The sequence below is a fragment of the Protopterus annectens genome, chromosome 6.part0 (genome assembly GCF_019279795.1).
Source record: "Protopterus annectens isolate FY-2018-M chromosome 6.part0, PAN1.0, whole genome shotgun sequence".
Taxonomy (NCBI): domain Eukaryota; kingdom Metazoa; phylum Chordata; order Ceratodontiformes; family Protopteridae; genus Protopterus; species Protopterus annectens.
In genome coordinates, this window is record NC_056737.1 from 1,097,528,429 (window position 1) to 1,097,550,193 (window position 21,765).

Below are 21,765 nucleotides of genomic sequence, written 5' to 3' on the forward strand. Positions count from 1 at the left end.
GGGCTGCTCATAGCTGCACAGACCATTCCGGGGATGACTACTACAGGTAAGATGCAACTATATCATCATGTTGACCCCATTGATGGGCTGTTCGTAGCTGCGCAGACCATTCCAGGAATGACTACCACAGGTAAGATGCAACTACATCATCATGTTGACCCCACTGATGGGCTGTTTGTAGCTGTGCAGACCATTCCATGACTACCACAGGTAAGATGCAACTACATCATCATGTTGACCCCACTGATAGGCTGTTCATAGCTGCAGAAACCAGTCCAGGGATGACTACTACAGGTAAGATGCAACTACATCCTCATGTTGACCCCACTGATGGGCTGCTCATAGCTGCACAGACCATTCCAGGGATGACTACTACAGGTAAGATGCAACTACATCATGTTGACACTAGTGATGGGCTGTTCGTAGCTGCACAGACCATTCCAGGGATGACTACTACAGGTAAGATGCAACTACATCATCATGTTGATCCCACTGATGGGCTGTTCGTAGCTGCGCAGACCATTCCAGGGATGACTACTACAGGTAAGATGCAACTACATCATCATGTTGACCCCACTGATGGGCTGTTCTTAGCTGCACAGACCATTCCAGGGATGACTACTACAGGTAAGATGCAACTACATTATCATGTTGACCCTACTGATGGGCTGCTCGTAGCTGCACAGACCATTCCAGGGATGACTACCACAGGTAAGATGCAACTACATCATCATGTTGACCCCACTGATGAGCTGTTCATAGCTGCACAGACCATTCCAGGGATGACTACTACAGGTAAGATGCAACTACATCATCATGTTGACCCCACTGATGAGCTGCTCATAGCTGCACAGACCATTCCAGGGATGACTGCTACAGGTAAGATGCAACTACATCATCATGTTGACCCCACTGATGGGCTGCTTGTAGCTGCACAGACCATTCCAAGGATGACTACCACAGGTAAGATGCAACTACATCATCATGTTGACCCCACTGATGGGCTGCTCATAGCTGTACAGACCATTCCAGGGATGACTACTACAGGTGAGATGCAACTACATCATCATGTTGACCCCACTGGTGGTCTGCTCGTAGCTGCACAGACCATTCCAGGGGTGACTACCACAGGTAAACAAAATCCAACACATGTACCAATAAAAGCAATTTAATAAGGTGTAGTGCTTTTCTCCAAATTAAATGCAGAATAAACTGGTACCTGTTTTGGGATTTTGGAGATTTGAAATACTATGACAATGTTTATGTTTATATCAATTGAGGTATAGAATAATGTGGTAGACTTACCTCAGAATGATCATAATTTGAATTACCCACTCCACACATCCACATACACTTTGCACAGTAAAGTGTAGTTTGCTGTCCTTTAAGTTAAAAATGGGTAAATGAAGTTACAGAGCTACTGCAATGACCTACGCATTTCCTACGGTTAGTGAGTAAATCAGGCCGAACTGAGGAACGGTGGATAGGTCAGCTTCTGGCTTGGGCCATGAGTCAAAATTGGAACCTGAAACATTTGCTGCTTTCTGGTCAGATACACTGTGATATTTTGAACTGCACTCTGAAAGTTCCTATGGCAAACATTAAGTCTCAAAAAAGATACCCAATTACTAGTCACTGTATTACAGAATAAGAAACTGAATATATATCAGGAATAGAAGATGTGCAAATCCATACAAAATAAACTTGACCCTTAAGATTTTTGGTACTTCCTTTCCTTACTTCATTCTACATGTAGATGTATAGGTAAGCTTACATTTTAAAGAATGTGAATTTATTTCTTAGAGCTCTCTTTGCAAGCATTAGTGAAAAGACCAGTTACACAAGAATTCATTGTGAGTGCATATCTTTATTAAACTCACTCAGCTTGTGTCCTGTTGTAATTCCATGGACCATAACTCTGATCTTTGGAATTATAAATCCCAAATAAATTATAAATAATGTAAATAAATAAAAAATAAATAATACATATGAAAAAAAAAAAAAAAAAAAAATATATATATATATATATATATATATATATATATATATATATATATCTAGTTCCACTTCATATGACTGAAAGCTCATAACATCTAAATTCAAAACAGCGAGACCAAATAATTGAAAATGCAAAATATCTAAAACTTATAACATCGAATATCAAAACATTGAAAACTACAAAGCAACTATAAATAACATCCCACACACTGTTTACTACATGAGGGTAGGAAATTAACTTTTTCCCCCACTGTAGTGCAACCTTGGAGTTGGTATATTTAATTTACGGGGGGTGTGGGGTGCAGGGAGGCTTGAACCCCTGCATAAATGTAGTAAAACCTTGGTGGGATGTTTTTTATAGTTGCTTTGTAGCTTTCAATGTTTTCAGATTCGATGTTATGAGTTTTAGATGTTTTGGGTTTTAGATGTTGTGGTTTAGATGTTATGAATTTAGATATTATGGGTTTTCAATATTTTCAAGTGGAAACATATATATATATATATATATATATATATATATATATACATATATATATGTATATATATATATATATACATATATATATATATATATATATATATATATATATATATATATATATATATATATATATATATATATATATATATATATATATATATATATATATATATATATATATATATATATATATATATATATATACACACACACACACACACACACACACACACACATATATATATATATATATATATATATATATATATACACACACACACACACACACACACACACACACACACACACACACACACACACACACATATATATATATATATATATATATATATATATATATATATACTGTATACAGTGGATATAAAAGTTTACACACCCCTGTTAAAATGCTAGGATTTTTGCGATATAAAAAAATGAGACTACAATAAATTATTTCAAAACTTTTCCCACCTTTTATGTAACCTATAACCTGTACAATTCAATTGAAAAACAAATCTGTTAGGGGAAAAACATATAAAAAATAAAAAAACATACAATAAGTTGGTTGCATAAGTGTGCACACCCTTAAAATAATACTTTGTTGAAGCACCTTTTGATTTAATTACAACATTCAGTCTTCTTGGGTAGGAGTCTATCAGCATGGCACATCTTGACTTGGCAACATTTGCCCACTCTTTCTTGCAAAAGCGCTCCAAGTCTGTCAGATTGCGAGGGTGTCTCTTTTGCACAGTCCTCTTCAGATCACCCCACAGATTTTCTATTGGATTTAGGTCTGGGCTCTGGCTGGGCCAATCCAAAACTTTAATTTTCTTCTGGTGAAGCCATTCTTTTGTTGATTTGGATGTATGCTTGGGGTCATTGTCGTGCTGAAAAGTGAAATTCCTCTTCATCTTCAGCATTCTAGCAGACACCTGAAGGTTTTGCACAAAAAGTGACTGATATTTGGAAATGTTCATAATTCCCTCCACCTTGACTAAAGCCCCAGTTCCAGCTGAAGAAAAGCAACCCCAAAGCATGATACTGCACCACCATGCTTCACCGTGGGGATGGTGTTCTTTTGGTGATGCAAAATGTTGTTTTTGTGCCAAACGTACCTTTTGGAATTGTAGCCATAAAGTTTAACCTTGGTCTCATCAGACCATAGCATATTTTCCCACATGCTTTTGGACAACTTGAAGTATTGTTTTGCAAATTTTATTCAGGCCCTGATGTTTTTCTGTGTAAGAAAAGGCTTCCTTCTTGCAATCCTACCCCATAGCTCAGACACATGGAGAATATGGGAGATTGTTGTCACATGTAGTACACAACCAGTACTTGCCAGAAATTCCTGCAGCCCCTTCAGTGTTGCTGTAGGTCTCTTGGCAGCCTCCCTGACCAGTTTATGTCTTGTCTTTTCATCAGTTTTGGAGGTACGTCCAGTTCTTTGCAACGTCACTGTTGTCCCATATTTTCTCCACTTTTTGATGACTGTCTTCACTGTGCTCCATGGTATATCCAGTGACATGGAAATGTTTTTGTACCCTTCTCCTGACTGATACCTTTCAACAATGAGATCCCTTTGATGCTTTGTAAGCTCTCTGTGAACCATGGCTTTTGTTGTAGCAGGCAACTGAGTACATGTCAGAAAAATCCTACTAGGACAGCTGAACTTTATTTGGGGTTAATCAGAGTCTCTTTAATTGATGGCAGGTGTGTTCCGAAGAAGACTGAATGCTGTAATTAAATCAAAAGGTGCTTCAACAAAGTATTAGTTTAAGGGTGTGCACACTTATACAACCAGCTTATTGTACGTTTTTTATTCTTGTTTTTTTTTTCAATTGAATTGTACAGGTTATAGGTCACATTAAGGGTGGGAAAAGTTTTGAAATTATTTATTGTGGTCTCATTTTTTTATATCATAAAAACCTGGCATTTTAACAGGGGTGTGTAAACTTTATATATATATATATATATATATATATATATATATATATATATATATATATATATAAAATATTGGCCCTTAATGTCCTTTTTGGATACAGGAAACATCATTAGTCTTTCTGGAAAACTTGGCTAGGCTTAGAAAGGCCCTATGAGTTGTTATTCTAGTAACAACAGGGAATGTGGAGGAAAATATACTAACTCTAGTGCTGTAGACAACTCAACTTTCCTGATTTTGCCTTATATTTTTGCCTGTCTCATAAAATGTTTGATTTGCTGTTAAATCCCTGAGGACTATAGTCAGTCAATAGTGCCAAACCTTAGAGATTCATACTTCAGAATATTCAGAAAATGCATGCTGATGCACACCCTGATGCTCTATTAGTTATTTAAATTGAATTACAGTAATATTTAAAAAAATGTCTCTCATTTTGGATCTTTGCTCCCACATTATTTTTGGCTTTGTTCCTAATTCTTGAGAGAAGTTGGAAGCTATCCAGTGGTGTAATACTTATGCCCCTTTCTTCAAGGGGCTTCAGCACCCTCAAAGTTAATATAGTAAATAGATTGTAGAGTTCGGAGGATACAGTTAGCAGCCTGGGAATGTTTTGTGCACTGAGTGGTCCCAGCGCTTCTGATAGCAGTTCTATCTTCTCCTGCAGGTGCGACTCTCAGACATCTCTGTTGTACTTTTATCACGCTCAACAATGATAGGATTAAAGAAATTATAACTTTCAAAAGCTAAAGTGATGCTATTGGTACTAGGAGCCCCGAAGGGTGTGAAGATTTTTAATGATGGAACAAAACATGTTCTAGAATTAATATTTCTTATTTACTTTACTGCCATACTGAGCCAGATGGTTCTAACTACACCCAATCAGGCCATTCATTTTGCAGTCATGGGAGCTGGGGACCCCCAGGCAAGTGAGAACCCTACTGCCTATTTGTTCCTGGTCAGAAATCCACCAATGAGTTCATTTGTGTGCTGTGAGAGCTGGGTGGTAAGGATTGGGCCAGGTTTGCTGGTCCTATGGGGTTGTCAAAATTAGCACTTCTAAAATAAAAGACCTATATGAAATTTCTAACTATATACCTTATCTTCCTGATATAAATTTATTTATTTTATTTATTTATTGTCGTTGGTTTACCAGGATAGTCCATTGGGCCTTAAAGAACCCGTTTTCAATGGAGTCCTGGGGAGAAAAGCTCCAACAGAGTGTATTTTCAACATTTAGCAGTAACAATTTTTATACAGAGAGTTATTAATAATTATATATACTAAAAAGTAGAACTAATCACATTTAGAAAAGCAATCATAACAGTTAATACAATAAGAAGAAACCTACAAGTAATGGAATAAATGTAAAACATTAATACTGATTAGAGAACAAATTTCATAGCTACAGGTGTAGAGTAGAGCTAGTTATGTGGGGTGGGAACAAGAGCATTCCCACCGTGAAGCTAGATGAAGGTGGAGAGACTTTTGAAGGCAGAGTGGTTAGAGGTGGTGCGGATGAGTGGAGGTAGGAGTTCCACAGGCGAGGCTGAAGGAAAGAAGGTTTTGCCTGGGGGATGAGTTGGTTTGTGTACTTCGAGTAGATTTTGATTATTTGACCTTAGAACTCTGTTAGGTAGGTGCATTTTAAAGGCAGAGGAAAGAGAGGGACAGAGGGAAGGGTTGAGAATAAGCTTATGGGCTAGAGTTAGTTGAGTGTAAGTTAGTTGATTGGGAAGTTCTAGCCATTTTAGTTTTTGGAGGGAGAAACAGTGGTGGGTGGAGGACTTTTGGCTGGTGGCGAATTTTGCAATTTTGTTATAGCAGGAAGTAAGTTGTTTTTTTAACAAGGACTGAAGATTAGTTAGTAGTGGGGCACCATATAGCAGGGATGGGATTAGGAAGGAGGTAGAAGGTTTTGCTGTAGCAGGCAACTGAGTACATGTCAGAAAAATCCTACTAGGACAGCTGAACTTTATTTGGGGTTAATCAGAGTCTCTTTAATTGATGGCAGGTGTGTTCCGAAGAAGACTGAATGCTGTAATTAAATCAAAAGGTGCTTCAACAAAGTATTAGTTTAAGGGTGTGCACACTTATGCAACCAGCTTATTGTACGTTTTTTATTCTTGTTTTTTTTTCAATTGAATTGTACAGGTTATAGGTCACATTAAGGGTGGGAAAAGTTTTGAAATTATTTATTGTGGTCTCATTTTTTTATATCATAAAAACCTGGCATTTTAACAGGGGTGTGTAAACTTTATATATCCACTATACATATATATATATATATATATATATATATATATATATATATATATACAAAATATTGGCCCTTAATGTCCTTTTTGGATACAGGGCATCATTATTCTTTCTGGAAAACTTGGCTAGGCTTAGAAAGGCCCTATGAGTTGTTATTCTAGTAACAACAGGGAATGTGGAGGAAAATATACTAACTCTAGTGCTGTAGACAACTCAACTTTCCTGATTTTGCCTTATATTTTTGCCTGTCTCATAAAATGTTTGATTTGCTGTTAAATCCCTGAGGACTATAGTCAGTCAATAGTGCCAAACCTTAGAGATTCATACTTCAGAATATTCAGAAAATGCATGCTGATGCACACCCTGATGCTCTATTAGCTATTTAAATTGAATTACAGTAATATTTAAAAAAAATGTCTCTCATTTTGGATCTTTGCTCCCACATTATTTTTGGCTTTGTTCCTAATTCTTGAGAAAAGAAGTTGGAAGCTATCCAGTGGTGTAATACTTATGCCCCTTTCTTCAAGGGGCTTCAGCACCCTCAAAGTTAATATAGTAAATAGATTGTAGAGTTCGGAGGATACAGTTAGCAGCCTGGGAATGTTTTGTGCACTGAGTGGTCCCAGCGCTTCTGATAGCAGTTCTATCTCCTCCTGCAGGTGCGACTCTCAGACATCTCTGTTGTATTTTTATCACGCTCAACAATGATAGGATTAAAGAAATTATAACTTTAAAAAGCTAAAGTGATGCTATTGGCACTAGGAGCCCCGAAGGGTGTGAAGCTTTTTAATGATGGAACAAAACATGTTCTAGAATTAATATTTCTTATTTACTTTACTGCCATACTGAGCCAGATGGTTCTAACTACACCCAATCAGCCCATTCATTTTGCAGTCATGGGAGCTGGGGACCCCCAGGCAAGTGAGAACCCTACTGCCTATTTGTTCCTGGTCAGAAATCCACCAATGAATTCATTTGTGTGCTGTGAGAGCTGGGTGGTAAGGATTGGGCCAGGTTTGCTGGTCCTATGGGGTTGTCAAAATTAGCACTTCTAAAATAAAAGACCTATATGAAATTTCCAACTATATACCTTATCTTCCTGATATAAATGTGCTTAAATACTCTTAAGATATATATATTTATTTTATTTATTTATTTATTGACATTTGTTGACCTGGAAAGTCCACTGGGCTTGGGACCCATTTTCAGTGGAGGCCCGGGTAGAAAAGCTCCAAGTTACATGAAAATCACTACATGAATTTGTAAGGAAACAATTACTTATAAAGCAAGGAAAATAATATAGAAAACTATCTAAACAGCACTTATGTTGTACAAATGCACAATAAAGTAACAATGGAACATTAGCTTGTAGGAAAATTATACAGTTAGAAATATTAACAATACAGCTCAAATTAAACAGAAATATTTAACAATACAGCTCAATTTTTTTTTCTTTTGGGGGGTGGGAAAAGGGAAAGGTAAGTGTAGTGGGAAGGTAGAATTAGAGAGTTAAACTTAAAGGTAGGATAGATATAGTTAGAATTTTATAGCTAGTTGGTGGAAATATGTAGATTATAGGTGGCATGTATTTAATGGTAGTATTAAATGTAGAAAGTGACAGAGAAGAGAAAATGTGTTAAGATAGTTGTATAGATGTGTGGACTATGATACTAAAGATTAGGGATAACTCATATGGTGTAACAGTCTGACATATACACAAGTATATTTGCTATGTGAAATAGTTTTGCTAGATTAAGGAGGCTGTGGATATGTGTTGCATGTGCAGCTGGGGTTATTAGTGAGATGTTGTTTTAGTTTTCTTTTAAACCAGATTATGTTGTCTAATTCTGTAATTGATGATGGGAGGGTGTTCCACAGTTTAGTTATGGAATGGGAATAGAGGCAGCTACCTGCTCTTTTACTAGGTTTTGATACTTTAAGTAGATGTTTGTTGTTAGAGCATAGATTTTTACATACATACATATATACATACGTTTACAGCTGAGACACTGCACAGAATATTGTCTTGGTACAAAGAGGCCTCTGGGCCCAAACCACGGAGTTTCTTGAGCAGAGCTGCTTCAGTCAGGAAGAAACATACTATAATATTGCTCCTTTATATGAAGAGGAATAATTTAAAGTATTCCAGGGCCACCATCGTTGAGAACAACTGTTCGATGTTGACACCAAGGCAGAGAATGGCTAGGTGCGTGGAATCCTCTGGGTTGGAAGCAGGGACTTTCTTGACCAGAGTTCAATCAAGTAGAAATATGCCACAATGTAGTTACTCTGTGAAGAGAATAGGAATAACATAAGAAATCAAAGTATTGCTGGACCACCATCAGTGATAACATGACTCTTTGATGGTTTACAAACCACTTTATGCAGCCATTTTGAAACACAGGAATTTGAACCCAGTAATGCTAGGACACACCGTAAAGTGGTCATTAGCCCTGAGGGGTGGTCTCTATGTTGTAGTCTATGGGTTTATTGATTTGGCCCTGTCTGCATCAGTGACTATGAGCATAGCAGGTAAATACCCATAGAATATAGAACCTCTGCATTTCTGTGTCCCTGATGTCAAAAGATGAAAAGTGATCAGTTGGTGACTTTAAGATACATTGGTAAGGTGTTTGGGTGAGGTAGAATGGATAAGATACTTGAGTATAGTACATGGATAAAGCACATGGGTAAGGTACATAGGTAAAGTGCATGAATAAGGTACACAATGTAATAACAGGGTGGCCTAATGGTTAAGGTGTTTGCCTTACAAACACAAGGTTCAGGGTTCACGTCTCACAAGGGATAACTGGCTAAGCTTAAAATGACTCGCAAGGGCAGTTAGCTTAGTACTAACCTATGAACCTATGAATATGGGTAAGGTACAATGAATTAAGAGGGCTTTGGCTTCATGAAAGGTGATCTCATATGTCTGGCAATGTGACTGATTTTATTTTTCTGTTTACTCTGTTCCTCTGAGTTGGGATAGATGTTCACTTGAAGTGTGAACACTTAATGTTTTAGCAGCTGGTGCACCTCTCCTATATTTATGTTTAATCATGTATGCCAAGTCATTTATTTGTTTACTTCCTGCCATTTCTTTCCCATTGATGTACATTAGAGAGATATAGCCTTCCTTTGTACTGTGATTCTCACATTTCCCTTTAATAACATGTTTACTGACATCCTGAATTCATTATCTTCTCCTGAGAAAACACACGACACTCCCAATGCCTTTCCTTTTATGTTATGTCCTCTGTTCTTCTTACCATTTTAATTGGTATCCTCTGTACATTTGCCAGTAGTATGACCTCTTCCTTTCCCCAACAATATCTCCAGAACTGCATACATTGCCACAGCTGTGGCATGTCATAGGTACTGTCACTTTTTCTAAATGTGGATTCCACACCTGCTTACATAACCCCACATTTTGTTTGCTTTTACTGCCTCTGTCTCGTTCATTACATAATGATCCATAGACTTTCCAGAATAATGACTCCCAGCCCTTCTTCTGCTCTGGATGTTTTGCAGATGAAAATATTAGATAACACAACATAAGTCCAGCCCCTGTTGAATATACACTGCATCTGCCTGTCTTGTTACTATGACACCACCTCCGTGAGTCCCTCCCTCTGTTCCCTGTTATCTAACTATTTCTCGACCATCTAAAAACATTGCCAGCCTCTCCTTAATTATTTTACACTGTGGTGTGGTACTGAGACCAATTATTTGTGAAGCCCACTTAGGTCACATACACAATGTTGTCTTTGTCTGTCCTCCGGGGGACCCCATTACAGAACTGAATCAGGTATTTGGACAAACTCTACATGCTATAAATCCAGGCTGGAACTCATTAATTCATCCATTCTTTTCCAGGAACCTTGCAAGCTTTAACTTCTGGAATATCTCCATCACTTACTGACCACTAATGCCAGACTCACACTGGCCTCCAGTTCCCTGGGTTGCTCCTTTCTCCCACCTTTGTAGATGAAGACTACCAATGCATTAATCTAATCATCAATCAGCAGCCCATCTGTAAGCAAACTCTCCATCATTTCCATCAGATATTTAAATAAAACATCAGCACCTCATTTTAAGAACCTAGAAAATATTCCACCTGGTGCAACTGTTTTGTCCTTCTTTACATAAACTAGTGACCTTGCAGCTTCTTCAGTCAGGCTGTCTTCATCTTTGTTTCTCCCTCTTCCTATTCAGCCCTCCAAGGTTGGTGATCTTCCTTCTTTTACCTTGCTGAACACCTGCTTATTATGTTTATGTTCTTCTCAAGCTAGTTGTAGCTTGGACATCAAGAAGACATTTGACCAGGTAGACAGCAGTTATATTGGGCCACATTTATAGGAAACTGGATTATCAGAATAGTTTGTCCTCACTGTTTCTAGTATCTATAAGGAAGTAAACACCAGGCTAAAAGTCTGGCTGTAAATGTGGTAGGAATATATCCTGTGTCTCAAGGCACCAGACAGTAAGAGAGCATTTTACACTAATTATATATTTGTTTGTCTTATATAAAGAAGCCTTGGCTCACCCATGCAAAAGGAGTACAAAGACTAAACAGATGGTGCTTCAAGAGGCACCATTTTGTTTACTTCATTTGCCAACTACCTTTCCATCTTCCTGGATTTGTTTTTCTCTCTCTCCCTCTGTCCTGATAAGTAACATTGGCTGGGGTGTTGGTTACACATTATAATCTTCCAAAGCATTTTAGACCCCTTCCCATTTCAGTGGGGTATGAAAATTATAAAATAACTCATTGTTTTTATTATTTTGTTTTTTGGTGGCCTCCTTTATGACTAGTTTTATAGCATTTGCTGAAAGGTTCAGTAAAAAGTTCAAATACTGTTTTAGCAGAAGAATTCAGAGAATTTGATTTTTTACAGTTATTTGGTGTTCCCTAGTACTTTACATAAACTGAATAAGAAGAAAACTATTATCCTAGGTGAGGGAAACTCCCATTGTCCATTAGACATCTTGGTAAGGGCCACAAATAAGGGAGATCTTGGGCCCCCACATTTGCAGTGGTATCCTTGGACTAATCACTTAGGTATGATGTTCGAACTAATCACCCTGCATTATGGGTTCATAGATGAGTACTATGATAATGGTCCTTGTGGGTCATGTTAAGCCTAGTCAGTTATCCCATTATTCCAAATACACGTAGCCAATTCCAAGTTCTACATTGATATACTAGGGTCTATAGTATATATTCAAAGTTTCAAAACTTCGAATCCCATATGTTCGACAACATATAATTGAAGTTTGAAACTTTGAATATATAATAAAACATAAAAAAAATATAAAACTTACCTTAACGCTCCGAGCAGCCCCCCTGCACCCCCCACACCCCCCTACTTAAATATACCAACTCCGAGATCGCACTTCAGTGCAGAAAAGGGAAATTCTCCCATTCTGCACTGTATGGTGCCATTACATTTAACCTTCAAACTTTTCAAAGTTCGATCATATAGTGTCGACCATATGACATTCTAACTTTGAAAAGTTTGTTCATGTAATAGGAACCCGATGTACAATCCATAGAATGGCGATTAGTTCTGGGTGAGATAGTGTTTACTTCTGAGGTAGCATTTTATGTTTGTATTTATAGAGCTCATATTGTAAGAAGAACAGTTAGGTACTGCCTCTGTCCATGAGTAGTACAGGGGGCAATCCTGAGGTAAATTTCCTCAGTCCCATTCATAGATCCAGGTTATGCTTAGATAGGGACAGGGATGAACTTTGCATTACATGGACGGGGAGTCTGTTCCAGAGGAGGAGTGACCTCTGAGGGATGTGCCTGTTTCTTCAGACTGTAGTGTTTAAGTTGCAGAAGATGTTTATGTCCCTCTAATGAGTGTTTCTCATATCATTTGCCTTGTGGATGTGCAGTAGGTTCATCAGTATTGGGTCAGAGCATAGGTCCTCTTTTAGCAGTTTGTAGGATACCAAATAAAGTGACAGTGCATTAAGGTGGTCTGTGTAGGACATATGGTTTTGGCTCTGTGGGCACTCCAGTTGGCCTGGCTGGGTAATCCCAGTGGGTGAATTATACTCATGATTGTCCAGATGAGAGCAGAGTAAAGGGGGAGAATGACATCCCTGGAAATGGAAACTATTTCTTTGCTTATAAGCTGTTCAATATAAAATCCAGCGGGTGACATAGGGGTTTATTCCTAGTTGGGAAAAATGATCCACTATGCCTAAGTTAGGTATTGTATCAATAGGCTTTGGCCAAGTCAAGGTAGGTGGTGTGCACTGTTTTGCCTTTGTCCATTGCTGTGGTGACCTTTTTAATGAAGTCTTCTAGGCTGAGTAAGCAAGACCTGCTTTTAACGAACCCAAACTTGGATGGGTCCTGTGTTTGGAGATTCCCTATGCCCTTACTGATTAAATCCATGATAAGTCTTTCATTGTCCTTACAAATGAGACTAGTCAGACTAATGAGTCAGTAATTACTGGGGGTTAGTGGGTGGTCCTCCCTTGTGTAGGGTATGACCGTCATTATCCTCCATTCACTTGGTGCAAAGCCTGTGTGGAGGCTGAGGTTGAACAGCATTGTTAGGGGCCTAGATGAATTGTGCTTCATGTTATTTAAGATATATCCTGGGATACTGTCCAGACCCACTGATGCAGTATTCCTGAACTTTGACATTGCTTTCAAAACTTAGTCCTGCATGAATGGTGAGGGGGTATCAGTTACTCAGTTTTCTTGAGAGATAATAGGGGGTGAAAGAGGAGTGAAGCTGGGGCTGAATTTCTCAGCTAGTAGGTTTACTATGCTTTAACTTCGGAGTAGGTGGTGTCATTCACCATCAGCCCAGTTCATTGCTGCATAGTGCTCTTTAGGATGCAAACATTGCTAAAGAAGACTTTACAGCTGCCCTTTGCATAGGTTGCTATTTTTGCCTCAAACTTGGCTTTGGTGGTTTTATTTAAACACCAAGTTGCCTGTTTATTTCAGTGATGATGGATATAGCCTGCTGTAAGTTACTCTTCTGATATTTTGCTGTAATTCTCTTCTTTTTGTTGTAAAGGTTGTTTATGTTGTGGTTCCATCAGAGAGGTTTGCTTTTGGGGTTTGCCCTACACTTATTCCTGTGGGGTACAGCTGCTTCTATGTACTTTCTGACATGCTGGGACAACATACTGGTGTAGGTTTCTGCATACCCAGCAGAGTTTACTGGGTTTGGGAGTATTTCATTGCCAGGGTATAACTTAGAAGTAGGAAGCTTACCTTGGAAAATTTTCTAAAGATTCTAGGTACCATTGAGATCTCAGGTTTCAGTTTTATTTCCAGGGAAAGTTTTATGGTCTGACCTGATGACTGAAAATGGTCTGCAAGGGGTGGAGCATGACTCACCCATACTAGTAAGGGTAATGTCAAGGACGCTTTATCTCATTGGCTACTCTAAGTAGTTGTTCCAGCTACTCTAACTAGTTATTCCAGAGCATTTGTATTAACAACGTCCAGGCATCTGTGTGCCTCTGCACTAGTGGTGGTGTAAATTTCCCAGTCTACAGTGATATATTTAAAGTCACCCAGGAAGATGGTAGGAGTTAAATGCTGAGTGAGTCCAACTCTTGTAGGTAAGCTTTGTGGGTATTTTGGATCATACAGGGAGTTCTATAACTGGATATAATGTGGTAAGGGGCTTCACTGATGGTGAGCTGGACATGAAGTTCTAATCCATCATGCTGCTTAATCATCCTAGTAAGACACTTCCAAACAAACACTGAAACACGTCCACATTTTTTCCCTCCTACATAGTAGCTTGTCTAAATTTCTGGAAGGCATTATAGCGCTGCACATCCAGAGTGCTCTTCTCCGATTTAAACAATATCCGAGTTACTAGGCAGACAACTACACCCTCCATGGTGAGGAAGGCTTGCAGGGAGCGGAGTTTTTTTTTTTTTTGGTCTAGGCTTGCAGCATTGATCAGTAAAACCTTCATGTTATCCTTTGAGTGTAGTTATGTTGGCAGGCATATCTGGTGGCATTGGCTAAAAATAGGCATTATGGGGGAGGAGACTGTCTTACCCAGTATATGAAAACCTAGAGAAGACAGGAGCAGACTATCCCTGATAAAGCAGTGTGGTCTGTCAGTCATGTCCTCCCAGGCTGACAGATGTTGTATCCCATTCAAATGACACCAAAAGCTAAGCCAATTATTTAATTTGATTATTTTTTGCTCATACTGTGGCATCATCTTTGGAGATGGTAGAATTCTGCTCAGTGCTGGACTCGTAACTGCCTGGGACACATAGTCATAGAGCTTCTTCATGTTTCACTTTATGTAGTCCAGGGAGGTATGTCTGAAGTCATTAACACCCACACATACTATGACAGAGTCATACTGGTACTTTAGTGTTCAAGGACTTGAATGCTTGCATGATCTGATGGATCCTGACACCCGGCAAGCAATTAACTGTTGCTCTTTCCCTTCTCAGCCTGGTAAGAGGTACATCTGTATGTCATATAACGGGGTCTTCTATGATTAGAATATTTGTTTGGGTAGATGTCTGCGTTATGGACTTAGCATCTAAGACTTTATGATCTTTAGTGCTATGTGAGGTGATAGGCTTTGTTGTCTGACAGTGTTGCTGAGAATGTCTGATGTCTGTGTTAGTTTTGGAGGTCTTTAGCAAGTTATTCTTAAGATGCTCCACATATGATGGATTATGCTGTATGAGTGTCATGGTGAATTGTGTATACTGTTTATTTGTCTGTGAAATTTTAGCTTCAGATGTTATATGAGTATGTCTGTCACACAGCATTGTGCTGTTTAATATGTGATTGCCATACAACTTGAGGCAATTTTTACATTCTCTCAAGATACCCAACACAATCAGGATGACTACAGAAATTGTGGGGAAGTGTTGGTCCACAGATTCAACAAGAGTAGTGCTGTGGACAGGGGTGTCTATAACTGCCAGAGGGGGTAGTTTGTTTCTAAGATGCAGGGGTGAAACATGTGGACAGGGGTGTCTATAACTGCCAGAGGGGGTAGTTTGTTTCTAAGATGCAGGGGTGAAACATGTGAGATGATGGTACCAGGTAGATTTGTCAGTTCAGACAGACAACATAAATTAGTTTTATTGCACTAGGTGTGGTTTATTGCAGCTCAGAGTGTCTTAATTGCATGTAGTTCAGATTGCTGCAACCAAATAATTAGAATATGGAAGCCAGTTTGATTTAGTAAAGCTTCTTATAGAGAAAATAAACACTGTAAGAGCATGTCCAACATTGGCGGGGCAGCTTTTTTCTTCATTTTTTTATGAAAAACAGTTTAGAATGCCTGGAAGTTGATAAAATCAACATACCTCTTAACTTACTGTTCAGGGCTTACCACTCTGTTCAAAGTCTTGATTTGAATACCCTGGGCAAGTGTAGCTCATTGCAAGGTACAGGAGAGAAGCTGAGGAAGAAAACCAATCAAAAAGGCTATAATATTTACACTTCACTCCCCACTTTGAGTGTAAACTGCAATTCCTGGTTCACAGGTGGACTTGAATTACAGTCAACTGTAAAACACTGTGTGAAGGTAGAAGTTAAAATGAAAGAAAACTTAGTGTTTGTATTTTAAATACATTTTCATTTCAAGATGGATCCCTATTTGTTTTAGTCTCCTTCTGATGCTTTATTTCCTGCCAACATGAAAGTGCCAGCAAGTGTATAAAATATTTGTATGGAATTTGGACCTTGTGACTAATGTTTAAAGGTACAGAAACAGAGTCAGAAGAGCTTAGTTAGCAAAATTAATGTTATAGTGTTTATTTTCTCTTGGCCAGTGGCTATATTTTAGTGTTACAGTAATGTTGCATTTGATTAAAAATTGTATGAATGATTCAAAGTTCTATTGTTTGAGGAGACAGGACCTTGATTTCTTACTCTGCTGAACTGTGTTGTGTGAAAGTTATTTTTTTTACCTTAACAAATGGTATGGAAAGCAGTAAGGCCTAATGGAAGTGCTAAGTTCTTGATCGGTTTCATCGTCTCCTCCATGGCATTGTTGGATCACTTGTGAAAAGATGGGCTAGAAAGTAATTGTCCTAAATTAGTAAATATGGTGCTCTTTCCTTTGTTCAAATCAGCTAACAGGTTGGTTCGTTGCCAGTTAAAGGATTAAGGCTTAATATGTTATATATGAATGGTAAAAATTTAGTAACAAGGTTTACAAAGGTTGTAATTAGCATAAAAAAAATTAATTTTCAAAGTAATTTTCCCTCTCTGCCTGTTAGTCATCAGTCCCCATTCTAGAGATCTTTATGTCCATTTTTCCTTGATGCACTAAGTGAGAGCTGATGGGAGGGAACCATTTTTCAAGCAGCCATGGAGAATCTTGTGAGCATGTCTTTATCTCTTCTTCTACCCAGGAATAGGCAGTATATCATTGACTGAATAGCCTGAGGATCTGGCTTCACCCACCAGACTAGACCATCTGTTCTTTAGGCTGGACGTATTGTCCACAGGCTGGTAAAATACATAACACTCTCCTTCTTTAGTGTTCAGCATGTTAGAAAGGCTATGAAAACATTTCTATCTAATCCTTAACCCTGCTCTGGTGGATGATGTGAACACTCATGTCACGAGGGCCTATAATCTAGTTCCCCTGCATGTGTTTGTTCCTACCCACTTGCAACCAGCTTGGTAGCACCAAGCCCATATTGCTGTTGCTATGCTGCTCCTTCAGTACCCACAGTCCTCTGCTTGATAGCCAACACATTGGATCACCTCATCCTTCCTTTCTTCCTTCCTTCAGAACAAGTGAGACAGCATTCACTATTCACTTTCTCCATCTCCTGCAAGGCCTCCCCATCGCTCAAGTCAGTGTTCAAACTCAGGCTATGTGTGTTGTAGTCAGGACTTTATACCTGTATGCCATGGAGCTATAGATTTAATATGAAGATTTTTCATTTTAACTTGTCCAGGACAAAAACTTTTCTGACTGTCAACTTTGTTAATGGATGTTTTGAAAGGAATATGCCTGCTATCCATTTGTTCTTCAACAAATGCATAAAAGTTGAGATCTGGATTCAGGATTAATTTTACAGGCCAGTATAATGTTTTTTGAAGGAGTTGCTAATGACTTGTAAGCCAGTGGTATCTGCATAGAAGAAGATTACTGTGGCTGCACTCAGGGACGAGATTAGGGGATTCAATACACATCCAAAGGACCCAACTTCATAAAACACATAAACTACACGAAAAAAGGAACGTCACTCAAAGGGCAGAATAAGTTCTTTTATTAACACACTTCTGGTGCCTTGGCTAATTAATTAACTAATTCATAGTTTCATAGTTTAGTACTAGGCTATCTGCCCTGGGGCATTTGTAAGCCTAGCCATAGTGATGTGACTTTCGCCACCCCATGAAATGGTACAAAAATGTACAGAATAGATTTAGAATACTGTGCCTCTGTCTAGTAGTGACACAATGAAGGTCCCCTTATATAATAGAATTAGTTTACTGTGCCCCTGTCTAGTAGTGACACAAATGTGACCCCTGGGGTAAACTTACAATCTCCCATCCACTCATCAAGATTTCTCTTGAAGAGAGTCAGTGAGGGGCTCTGCCTAACATGAACTGGGATCTTGTTCCAGAGGATGGGAAGCCTCTGGGTTATGAATCTATCCCTCCAGCATGTCCTATTCATACTTGTGCCGAGGTTTAAGTCTTTAGCTCTCGTGGTCCTGATGGATTTGGATTTTTTGAGATGGAGCATGTCCATCAGTTCCTGATTAGACATGGCCTTGTACGTCAGGCAGAGATCACCTCTGAGCAGGCGGTATGCTACTGAATAGAGCTGGAGTTTCTTTAGTCTGGCAGAATAAGACATATGTTGGAGACCCTTGATCCTCTTGGTGAGGTACTTTTGTGGTCTCTCCAGCTGTTGCAAATGCCGGGTGAGGTACATACCAAATGGGGCATTGTACTCAACCATGGGTCTGATGAGGGAGGAGTATAGGGGTACAATGACATCCTTGGATCTGGATGTGAATCCCTTCATGATAAGGTGTGCAAGGTAGAATGTTTTTCTAACCGCTTTGGCAACGTGGGTGTCAAATGAGAGGTTGCTGTCAACTTGGGTCCCTAGGTCTCTGATTACTTTTTCCATATTCAGTGGGTTGCTGTCTATGTGATAATTTGTGGGTACTTTGTTTTTCCCAAAGGGGATGACTATACATTTTTTGGCATTTAGTTTAAGGCCATGACTCCGGCACCAGTTGTCCGTTTCTGTGAGGCCTTTTTGTAGGATGTATGTGTCCGCTGGTGTATCAACTATGGCACCTAGTTGCAGTCATCTGCGAACTTTGTCAGCCACAACCCTCCCATGTTTGCTTTAACATCTGAGAAATAAATGCTGAACAAGAGGGGTCCCAGGACAGATCCCTGTGGGACACCACTTGTGACTGGCTTTGAGTCTGACATTGCTCCAGCGATTTTAACTTTATGGGTTCTGTCCTTTAGCCAGTTTGCAACCCATCTAGTGACATAAGGGTTTACGTTTAAGCTGTTGAGCTTATCTATGATGCCTGAGTGGGGTATTGTGTCGAAGGCCTTAGCCAAGTCCAGGTAGGCTGTATGGACTGCTTTGCCCTCATCAATGGCTCTAGTGACTGTTTCAAAAATGTCAACCAGGTTCAAAAGGCAGGATCTGCCCTTTACAAAGCCGAACTGGGTGGGGTCAAGTGTCTGTAGGTCTCCTCTGTCTCTGTTTATGAGTTCCATAATGATTCTTTCCATAGCTTTGCAGACCAGGCTGGTTAAGCTTATGGGGCGTTAGTTCCCAGGGTCTGTAGAGGTACCCCCTTTGTGGAGTGGGACCACTGTTGCTGTACGCCAGTGTTCAGGTACATATCCTGTAGTAAGGCTAAGGTTAAATAGCATTTTTATGTGCGGGTTTAGCTCCTGAAAAAGCCAATATATATATATAGAGTTCATAGATTAGTACTAGGCTAACTGCCCTTGTGGGTCATTTTAAGCCTAGCTAATTACCCCATGTGAGAATCAAACCCCGCACCTTGTGTCTGTAAGGTAAACACCTTAACCATTATACCATCCTCCCTCTTGGAGTTCACGTAGCACGCAACCCGGGATACCATCAGGTCCCATTGATGCTGTGTTTTTAGCTTTGTTGAGGGCGGTTCTCACTTGGACATCTGAGATGACAGGGAGATAACATTCAGCTGGGATTGACAGATAAACTTTCTCACTGACCATAGACTTTGAGCTATTGCACTTTCCATGTAACCAAAATAACACTCATAATGTTAAACATTTAATTAATGCTAATGATAATTAATGATAATTATAAAGATATTATTCACATTGTTTTTTTAAGGAGATTAGGGGATTGCAGGTATTTATGTAACCAACACTAGACATGCACTTTATTATGCCAGCTCTGTTATGTAGGATTTTTCTGCCGCGTTCTACTATGTAGTGGAGGTATAGGGAGGGTGATGTAGATAAATGGTGGCATCATTTTGGGAATGCTATTTGCTACAACTTTTCTCGCAGGTGACTTGCCTTACCATGTCCAAGTTGTATAGCTGAAGACTGCCGTTGTGCACCCCTGTATTTCTGTTAGGGGGTTCTCCAAGAGAGCTGGAGGACTGGATGAGACTTGGCTTAAGGATATTGGCATTTGTTTCAGTTATTGCTTCTAAATTACAGACACTGGATGTGCAGCATAGCTAAGCTTGTGTTTGTGGAGGTAGGAAGATAAATATTGTGAGTTAAGCCTTCAATTCAACCCAAGTGGATTAAGTGGATTAGTAGAAAGTCATGTAGTACTTTACAATCTCCTTTGTATGTGGGAAATAGCTTGCCAGTGTTGAGCTACTGGACAAACTTGTAACTGCTGATGATTGTGAATTATTAATGTTCACTCCTATTCCTGGCATTTGGCTAACATGTCCTGCATGTGTATACTTTAAATTTGCATTAACTTTTGCTTAGATGCACTGCCTGTCTCCCTCTACTAACCTACCCTTATTTTCTTTATCCATAGTTTTTCTGTCCCATCCTAGCTCCACATAAAGCCTCCCACCCTCTAGGAAGTGCCACCTGAAATGTGCCCTCTACTGAATGTTTACATGCTGGAAGGACATAATTAAGAGAATATAGTGTACGTTTTTACCTGTACAAGTATTATACTTGAGTTAAGACTACGGGGTCCTCCTCCCCTCCCCTCTTTTCTTGGCACAAATAGGCAGTCCTTTGGCTTCTCAATTAGAATCTTGCCAAACTCAGTCTCAAAATTTCATTCCTTTTCTATGTACTACCATCTATTTTGTCTTAATTTTAGTGCTAAGCAACTCTTTAACTAAATTCACATTTTTAACCTCTTTGGTTTCCTAATGCCACTTGTATCTCCTAGCATAATCTAAACTAAATTTTAAGGTAGACTTTCATAGTGGCCTTATCTCACTTACCTCAGCTGATTGACTCTGTTAATGCATCGGACCACTTCATGGTCCAACCCGCTCCTTTGCCCTTGTTATGCTCTGCTCTTCTACCCTACCCACTCCCACCCACCCCTGCTTTCCCTAGATTTATACCTAGCATTACCTAGCATTACTCCACCCCGTAAGCTAGTTACCCAATTACAGAGCCTCTCACCTCCCTTTTTCCAATTAACCCAAACCCCTCCCACTACTACACTAGATCTTCCTCAGAACTTCACAATCTACTCCTTACTGCCTTACTGCCCATTCTAATAGCCCTGCTAACCAACTATCCATGTCACCAAAAATATTCTACCTACTCTCTAACTTGCTTCTAACATTAAATGTCAGTCTCCCAATCCACATTACCACCTTGAAATATGCCCTATCCCCAGCAACATTTATATATTCTACTCTTGTTCTACATCATGATAATGCCACAGAGAGCTTTAGAGTTAGGGATTTGGAAGAAAGATACCCAGACAATTCCAATAGTACTTGGAGCAATGGGTCTTATAAAAAAGAATCTACAATCGTATTTAGATATGTTACCAACCCATGTAACCGCATGCGAATTGCAGAAGGAGTCATTACTGGGCACATTGCGAGTGCTGCAAAGAGC

The 21,765-nt window shown here is 39.1% G+C and overlaps 1 protein-coding gene across 1 annotated transcript in view; it reads left to right on the top strand.

The window, feature by feature from the left end:
- The first annotated feature begins 464 nt into the window (after positions 1-464).
- Positions 465-21,765, top strand: part of LOC122803947 (D-glutamate cyclase, mitochondrial-like) — a 166,552-nt gene continuing 145,251 nt past the window's right edge. Inside the window, exon 1 of the mRNA XM_044073625.1 lies at positions 465-711. Coding sequence (XP_043929560.1) covers positions 465-711 — 247 coding nt within the window. The remainder of the gene's footprint in view (positions 712-21,765) is intronic.